The sequence below is a fragment of the Solanum dulcamara genome, chromosome 4 (genome assembly GCF_947179165.1).
Source record: "Solanum dulcamara chromosome 4, daSolDulc1.2, whole genome shotgun sequence".
NCBI lineage: Eukaryota > Viridiplantae > Streptophyta > Magnoliopsida > Solanales > Solanaceae > Solanum > Solanum dulcamara.
This window is the reverse complement of record NC_077240.1, coordinates 35382810-35391942: the sequence shown is the minus strand read 5'-3', so window position 1 is coordinate 35391942 and position 9133 is coordinate 35382810. Positions and strand designations below refer to the sequence as shown.

Below are 9133 nucleotides of genomic sequence, written 5' to 3'. Positions count from 1 at the left end.
AGCAAAAAGAAAAAAAAACTAATCTTCCATCATACTTCATTTTCATCAAATATCAAGAAAATAGATTTCTACTTTCTTCAATTTTATCACACACAAAAAAAATAGTTTTCTCCGATTTCATCAAACACCCAAAAAAGATAAGCAAAATTTCAAAAAATCCCACGATAATTTTTAAAAAATCCCTAAATATTAAAATTCGACATGCACAAAAATCAAAGACCAAAAAAAGAATAAAAAAAACAGATATTATTCTAGATTAAGACAAGGTTAATAAACATACAAAGAGAGACTGAAAATCACACTCAAATACCATCAATAATCGACAATATCATGGGAGCAAAAGAACAAAAATTAGGGGGAGAAAATTATGTGGATCTATTTGAACAAAGAGAAAATGAAATATGAGATTTTATACTTTTAATATGTAATTTTTCATGTGGCAGTTTTAAATGACATGAAAATTGATGTGTAATCGGTTGTAATTCGCGCATCACTGAGTTGTCCAAAAAGGGTTTAAAATGTTGTGTTTTAGTGAGTTTAAGGACTCAGTTAGCAAAGTTATAAGTATAAGGGTACAACTTACAAACGGAACCAAGTACAACGGTCTCCCAAGTCATTCTGTCTTTCGTTCCATTTTACATGTTTAGGAAATGTACAACAAATCGAATTTTTCATACTAAAATGTTTTAGGAGAAATCATAGTAATAATAACCGTTTGTTTAAAGAATATTTCTTTCATCTCAATTATATGATATTTTTAGCTTGTACCGCATCAATTTAATATTTTAAAATTTAAATATTCAAAATTATATAAAAGCACTATAAGCTACTCTCAATCTATGAACAATGTTTTTTTAGGATTTAAACCGACAAAAAGAATGCTTACATTAGAAATCAATGCATGCATTAATTAGGTGTATTGGCAGTACTTGTTTGGTACATTTTTTCATGTTATGTATAACTAATATTTGCATTAATTAGACACTCTATTGTATATTAAGGCGTGTATTACTAATATAATGAATTTCTAGGTATTAGTAATACAAGAAGATTTAATGCATGCATTAACATGATTAAAGACTCAATTACCCCTCAAAATCTTTTTTACATCTTTTCCACTATAATTGTTGAAGATATTTTTGTAAATAAATATTTTTATGCAATGCATGCTATTTTAAATACACTAAACCAAACAATACATAAGAAATATTCTATCTATAATTAATACAAGCATTACTAATATCAGCATTATTAATACACTCTATTTAACATTATTTTTATACACTCTCCTTTGTTGAAACAATAACTATCACTTCAAGAAGCACAGCTAGCTATCCCCTGAACATATGTTAGTTACATGGTCACTATAAATCCCAATAGTAATAATATGGAATTTGTTTCTTTCATCTTTTAGATCTTTCGCCATTACTCCAGACTTCTAACGCAGAAAAAGTAAAACTATACATAATCAAATACATTGTTCTTCACCAAAAACTACTAAGAAAATTCTAAAAGACCACTACAGAAAAGAGAAATTTAAATGGTGTTGGAAACAGGAACTGCTGGCTGGCATCTCCCAAAGACGTAAAAAACTTCAAACCTTTTCTTCAGATTTACATGTCTTTTTTATGCTTCTTCATCCGAGTCCTCAACAACTCTCCTCATTTTTGCTCTTTTTGCCTTAGGAAGATCAGCAGCTTCAGCATCATTCTCAGACTCTGAAGCCACTACTGCTGGTGGACTATTGTATGCCTCTTCCACTTCATTTCCTTCATCAGCAGCAGCAGCAGCGGTCACTGAATCATCTTCTACTCCACGTGGACTATTGTATGCCTCCTCCACTTCATTTCCTACAGCATCATCATCAGCACCGGCCACTGAATCATCTTCTACTCCATGTGGACTATTGTATGCCGCCTCCACTTTATTTCCTACATCATCATCAGCACCAGCCACTGAATCATCTTCTACTGCATGTGGACTATTGTATGCCTCCACTTCATCTCCTTCATCATCATCATGAGCACCGGCCACTGAATCATCTTCTACTCCATGTGCTTCATCACGAGGGTCTTCTGATGATTCTCCCTCACCTCTTGCTGCACCATCATTGTCTGCATCTTGGATTCCAGCATCTTCTTCTACAGGAAAACTTTGTGGTTCTATTATCTTGAAGTCCCTGGAGGTGCTTCTTTTTGCATGCCTCAGCAAATTTATTTTTGTTGCCTTGCTAATTTGTATGAGATATTTTTCACAGTCTTCTATTTGATAAATCAAGTCCGGGATGCATCTGTTCTCCCTTTTGATTTTGCTGACGAGTGCTTTCGATTTCGTGCTGTCTAGTTGTTTCTACAAGTCAAGCAAGTAGAATTAAGAAACTTACTTGAACAAAAAAGGTGATACTTTAGCTTAAACAAGAGTCCCCAAAGCTTTTACCCTTTGCATCAGTGGCACAAAATTGTAGATAGGAGTTGTTAGCTGCCTGCAAGTTATTTCCACAAGCTTTTGGTACTTGAGGCTTGGTAAAGGCTGTTGCACACCTTTGGAAGCAATTAGAAGCTTTGACATTCGCGCTAAGTTCTTGTAAAACCTTGCAGCTAACTTCACCAACTGCTCTGCCTGAGGATCTGCTATTCATCTTGGAGTTAAATGATTAACATATAGTATATATTAATTAATAAAGAGAATATCTAGATTCCTTTTAACATACCCTTAAGGTCCATCTTTATAAAAGAAGATAACACCTTTACAACAGCTTCTGCTCTTGAATAAACAGTCTCTTCAAGCGCCAATCGTGTATCCTTTTCACCATTCTGATTAACCAAAACAGCTCTCATATTTGGAAGAGAGTATATCTTCAGTTTCATTATGACCCATTCAGTGTCAATAATAACTGATTCGACTAAGTCCAGTATTAGTGAAGCTAGTGGGGCACTAGTTGATTTGTTTATAATTGAATACGCATCCAGTGTCACTTGTGAATCTCCCATTTCTGATTCTGATCCCACCATTTTTAAAAGCTCTGCAGCCATGTCTTCGGCAATAATTAAGTCGTTTGGTGGTGAACTTAACAATATAGCAATAGATACAATACTTTTAGCAAACTTGGGATTTGATGCTTTACTAGTCTTGCAGATGCATTTAGCCCAATTACCAACAAGATTCCTTCGTTCCTCTGGCAGTTTATTGCTAATTAACATGATAATATCACAAAGAACCTGACAGCAAACATAACATAGATGGTATTAAGTAAAAAGAACAACACAATACATCATGCAAAAAACTCATGAGCAAATCAAAGATTCCTAATCGTAGGCATTTACCTCAACTTCACGGAAGAAAGAACGTGCAAGCAGCATAGAAATCAGTGGCCTTATGCTGTTTTTGATGAATAATTCTTCACTTGTATATTTGTAAGGAATGTCATCAGCTCTTTTGCATTCAGTATCAAGATGGCCATCCATAGTATTGCCTCCTTCATTCCCAGGACCAGAAACTGCAGCCAAGTAATCTATAAGAACAGAATAATCCAACTCATGCAACGTTACTGCCAGCAATTCTTTCAAGGAAAGAAGTCCCAAATGAATATATTCCTTCCTGTCATCAAGATCTTTTTTCATATTTGCATCTTTTTTCCTACTATCAATCATAGATTTTGGTTCAGAGAGGAGGCGCCAAATTATTTTCAGCAAAGGGGAGCCCAACTGCTTGATCTCCCCATAGATCAACATTTTTAGAGGATCTTGCTGTCGCACAACAGAAGCTGCTTTTAGCTGACGAAGGCAAATGTTAAGAGTAAAAGAAAGAATTTTATAATACTGAGTCGGTGCCTTTCCAGATGATAATTGGCTATGCTTTTGAGAGGCCACGTTGTTGTTAAAACCATCACATCTCCATGATTCTACAGTGCTTTGCAATAGTTGATAGATAATTGAAGTTGCTAACAGAGGGACTCGTTCCGGGCATAATTTTCTGCCACTAAGTTCAAGTTCCTCTGAAGCATTGCTTGAAGTGGACCATATAGAACCTCTTTGAGTTGAACCACCACCCTGCCTACATACATTTTGGTCCAGAGATTCAAAAATACCAATAAAGTCAAACAGCTCTTTTTCCAACTCCAACTTTTTCCCATCAGTTGTTTTCCCAAACTCAGTCCCAACTATATTCAACATCACCTCAATTATTCCTAATAAAATTGAAGAACAACATTTCCGTTTTTCCTCTTCCAAGGAACTAGAGTCTGTATCCTGAGTTTTGCTGAGTAAGCCTGATCTAGCGTGAAAATAAACAACATCAAACAAACATCAGCTTCACATAACAACTAGCAATGAATTTTCTGCAATGCAAGGAAGGAAAATATATCTGTATCTCGAGAGTGAAATAGACGATCAGAGTCAACAACACCCAATTTGATGTGGAGTAAAAAAAACTGGTCAACTACTACTGTGTAGTGTTCAACATAAGCTTCTTAAATCAAGAAATATCAACAATAGCAATGTTAACTGTATCACGTTAAACTTTATTCAACCTGAATCAACAATCTCACACACCTTCCATATCTGCATTTCGCAGGTAGTTCCGAATCTTTGATAACGCATTGGACAGTGACCCTTTGGACCATGCTTTTCCAGCCTGCTGCAATTTAATCAAATGCCAAAATGGTATGTAACAAGCTTTGAATCAGTGGAGATATCTTGTGTGTTTAACTAACGTACCTCATTCTCTTGTGTCAGAGAGAAGCCAAAGCAAGTCCATGAATCTGAAGGATGGTCAGTTTTCCCATGTGGCTGAAGAAGAAGCATCCAGGAGATACAGGAGAGAAGGCAGTCTAGTGGCTCTTGAATATACACTTTCCCACTCTCTGATTTAGTACATTGGTTAACATCCAGTAGAAAATCTGCATCCTGAAATAAAACAACCAGCATCAGAGGTAAGGCAATGACAACATATTGACGTGAGGAAAAACTAAAAGGTTCTTCCTCAGAGTAATATTGTAAGAAAGACAGATTAATAGTTAGAAAAATATCCATACCTCTCTGTAAAATCGCAAGAAATGAGGGAAGAGAAAATCAAAAACAGCCCCAGAAGTTAAAGGATCCACCAAAACAAGCTTAAGAAGTCCACGATATAGAATCTCTCTGACCTTTGCCTAAAAAAGAACACTTTTCCATGAGGACTATTTTCGCCACTTACACAGGAAGCTCATGGTTCAAGATATTCACTGGGGAAAACAAAGAAAAGAGAGGGAGAGAAAGTATGTAAAATGCTACCTGTTGAAAGAGACACCTCTGTAACAAACCATTTAGCTCCTGGAAAAGACTAGAACCAAGTGCACGGAAAACTTCAGCTTGCTGGCTGCTACTAGCTTGACTGCTTGAGTCTTGATAAGAAAATGGTCCATCTTTCGTTGATTGTTTTTCAGCCAATATCAAATTGACAATTGAACTTGTTGCAGCAAGACGGATGGAGTCTTCTTGTCTAAACATCGCTTTACGCAAGACCAAGATGGTATAGTCCTTCACCATTAACAAGATAGGATAAATAACGATGGAACAAAGAAGAAATAGAAAAGGATGAAGACATTAACCTCAAAGTATTGATTCTAATGAAGAATATGGAGGTAACTATTCACTACGGCAAGAAAAGAGAGGAAATACTGATGAATTAGGAAGCAAATTTTGCTATGTTTAGTTTTAAAGTTCATTGAAAGAGAATAGTAAACAGCTTTATTAAGCTTCTTAATTGATTTTGAATCCTGCTCAACAGGCACGATTAGTTAGTTTTCCTGTAACATCCCTAAGGTCCGGTACACTATCTAAGTTTTTCAATCTCAGAAAAGTAACATGTTCAATAATATGAAGAAACTGTAAGATATCAATGAGTACCTGAAGATCACGGCTTAATCTGCTTAGAGGCAAAAGGGCAGCAACAAGATGAGATGAGACCTTGTCATTCATGAATGTGAAATAATCCAACAATTCCTTCAGATGTGAAATGTGCTCCAACATTGGGTATTTATAAGTATGGATAAGACAACCAAGCAGTCTGTTAAGTTCAAATAAACTGATTATTGGTAAACAGCATCAAAAAGTATGGACCAAAATCCTTTGATAACATTTGCAATCACCTTATTACAGGAAAGCCTTGTTCAGGCTTTAAAGAGAGGATACGTAATTTGCATTGCTCTATTATCTGCAAGAATCAGCAAGTGTGATTATAACTTGCAGCGTCATGTCCTTGTACCTTAGATACAGGAAGATCTACTAAAACATATCAAAACCGAGACTTTTTTAGAAAATAATGCCAAGGTTGGATGAACATAGACCTCATACTAACCTCATTTCTTGCCATATCATGAACCTCAAATAAACTCTTGAGAACCTGAGTACCTAGCTCATCAGGACCCATCACATCATCAGACTTATCAAAAAATTTACTTCCTTCTTCAATTCCTTCAAGCAACACAAATCCAAGTTGTACAATACTTGGAACCACATGTTCTCTACCACAGTTGCTCTCAGCAACCTATGGATAAAGAAGAAAGACATAATAAACCCACACATAATCCTCTACAGAACAGTCTATTTGCAGCTATAAACTCCAGCAAATAGATGTTGGTCAATTTGTAAAAGAAGGCTTCCAAGTTAATAACGTGAATAAGATGTCATATCTTACATTCTTATCATCTTCTTGTATATCAAAGAAATCATTTAGTCTTTGTTCTCATACTTAATTTTGATCAGGAATGTATGGAATTATGTATGATTGTTTAATGCATAGGGGAAGAACCTATGAGCAATCTCCTCTCACAAATCACAAAGGCATGTAGAGGAGTAATTATATAATTACATGCAAGACACAAAAAAGCAAAAGGAACTTACAGCTCTTAGCACAGCATTCTCCATGTCTTTGTAAGTATGCAAATAGTGTTCCTTCAAGTCACATGATAGCCACTTACAGCTCCTGAAATGCAATAACATTACAATGGAATGCGGCAGTAGTGTCGAGCACAACAGTTTTAGAAAACTAATGATGGCGTTAGGGTACCATTCTTTCAGCAAATACAATATTGATGACTATGGAAAAAGTCTTAAAGTACGGCAACAGCTTGCACTTTAATGGAACATAGGTTCTCATACATTCTAGGCATGGACCCGAATCGGGCTTAAACTTGGACAAACAAATAATCCCTCATCAAAAATAATGATAGAGTATGAAATATGAGGTAACACTATATCTTTTCTGGTCTCAATTGGGACACTGAGTCCATAATTTTCGTAAAACAAAATAAACATATTTAGAATAAATCGCAATATTTTATTACAAATATTTAAAAGACTGTTTGAAAAACTTACTTGCAAAGACAAAGCTGTTTATATGGTAAGAGAATTATATTAAATGGAAAAAAACAGTATTAAATCTACTTAGATAATCGATGAATAGGAGTAATGACAAAGAGAGACCCAGCAAAATGTACCTGGCAAACTTCAAGTCTTTATAAGCAGCAAAAAGTGATGTTTTCAGAACCCCAATAGAGCTCTCAGTGAGCCTCTTCACTCTAGCAACTGACAACAATATAGCAACAGTAAAATGATTAAACACCCGATAATCAGACCTCACTAGCCCTAACACCTCTTGTCCCAAAGAAGGATTTTGCTTCACAGCAAAATTCACATGAAGCAACACAGTCCCTTCAACTTGCCTCATTATTGAACCACCTGACTTCACCCCACCAAAATACATCACAATCCCTTCGATAACGTCCTTCTTACCAAAACCTTTTGATCCCAATACCAACAATTGATACACCAACCCAGGCAAATCCTGCAAGTCCACATTCCTCATTCCACTAAATACCCTCTCCAAAAATTCCTTCCTTTTCCCCTTCCCAATAAAATTCAAATCCTTAACAATTTCTACCAATTTTAACAACAAAACCTTACTCCAATCACAGCTAAGCATTTTATCAAACACCTTATCAACGTATTCCAAGGGTTTACCGATCTCATTAGAAAATCTGATCAGTTCAATACATTTAGCAAATATAGCCAGAATATGGGTATCCTCAGAATCAATAATCCGAGGTAAATAAGATATAATCAAATCGACTATTACCGGTAATTCTTGAACCTGGACTGTTTGAATATGGGTCACGAACAATTGGAAAATGGAGAGAGAGGATTTGTCATGGGGGATTTTATGGGATGTGAAAAGGGAAATGTAGGAAGAAAGAAGAAGAGGGACGAGGGGGGAAAGTGAAGTGTGGAGTTGGGTAAGGGAGAGAATAGCTGAAAGGTATTCGGAGACGGCGAGTGTGGAGTTAGGAGAAGAGGCGCGTGAGTGGAGATAGGATACAAGGGTCTGGTGAGAGTCCTCGGAGAGAAGAAAAGCGGGTAGAGGAGTGGAGGATTGCGGGTGATATAATTGAGCTAATTGAACTATGTCGGCGTCAGTCAACGCCGGCGTCAGCGGTGGTTGTTGATGGTTTTGGGCGGCGGACGGGGGCTTGGTTGCGGTGGAGGTCATGGCGATGGCATATGTGCGTCGGAAGTTGGTGGCGAAGAAAATGAAGTTTTACTGGCTCGTTTTGCGCGGGAAATTGAAAATGCGTGGAACAATCTCCTTTTCTTCGCTATTTTCTTTTGGGAAAATTATGGCAAAATGTTCATTCTGTTATAAAATAAAAATGGTGTTCTAAAATTAATAAGAGCAAGAAGAAAAGAGAGAGAAAGAGTAGTAATAATAGATCTCAATTATTGTTTTTTTTCTTTTTCAAATTTGCATTATTATTATGTGAAATGCATAATTTATAGGCATAGTATGACTTGGAGAAGTCAATACTTCTACAATAGCAATAGTGGGGCCATTACATGACATTCACATATTATTTATAACACTCCCCCTTGAATGTCCATGTGTAAAAAAAGTATACATAATTATTTGTAATACACATTGTTTGAGCTATTTGAAACCTCTCTGCTTAAGCTACTTGCAAGTTGACTACTTAAGTAAAGTTCATCAATTGCTAATGTGCCTCGTTAAAACCTTACTAGAAAAAATCTTGTATACGTTTTGATAACTGCCTCATTAAAAACCTTAACAGAAAAACTCAATGGGACAAAACCTTAGTTAA

General features: G+C 36.0%; 1 protein-coding gene across 2 annotated transcripts; it reads right to left on the bottom strand.

Annotated features, from left to right (window-relative positions):
- Positions 1–1200: 1200 nt before the first annotated feature.
- On the bottom strand, positions 1201–8678 carry LOC129887305 (uncharacterized). 2 transcript variants are annotated; one of them, XM_055962353.1, is made up of 13 exons: positions 7478–8678; positions 6882–6963; positions 6337–6525; positions 6128–6192; positions 5886–6045; positions 5271–5516; positions 5033–5149; positions 4716–4904; positions 4551–4635; positions 3324–4267; positions 2711–3218; positions 2437–2627; positions 1201–2349 (listed from the first exon to the last, which is right to left on the bottom strand). In XM_055962353.1, the coding sequence occupies exons 1-13, from the start codon at positions 8524–8526 to the stop codon at positions 1627–1629; spliced, it is 4548 nt and encodes a 1515-aa protein (XP_055818328.1). In that variant the 5' UTR covers positions 8527–8678; the 3' UTR covers positions 1201–1626. The 2 variants fall into 2 exon arrangements, with proteins under 2 accessions (XP_055818328.1, XP_055818329.1); XM_055962354.1 differs by having other exon boundaries at positions 4551–4632.
- Between the last annotated feature and the right edge of the window lie 455 nt (positions 8679–9133).

Coding starts and splice junctions, on each gene's coding strand:
- LOC129887305 (XM_055962353.1), bottom strand. CDS start 8,526: ATGACCTCCACCGCAACCAAGCCCCCGTCCGCCGCCCAAAACCATCAA. Junction 6,046..6,127: donor CAAGGCTTTCCTGTAATAAG/GTGATTGCAAAT, acceptor TGAACTTAACAG/ACTGCTTGGTTGTCTTATCC. Junction 2,350..2,436: donor TTGTGCCACTGATGCAAAGG/GTAAAAGCTTTG, acceptor CTTGACTTGTAG/AAACAACTAGACAGCACGAA.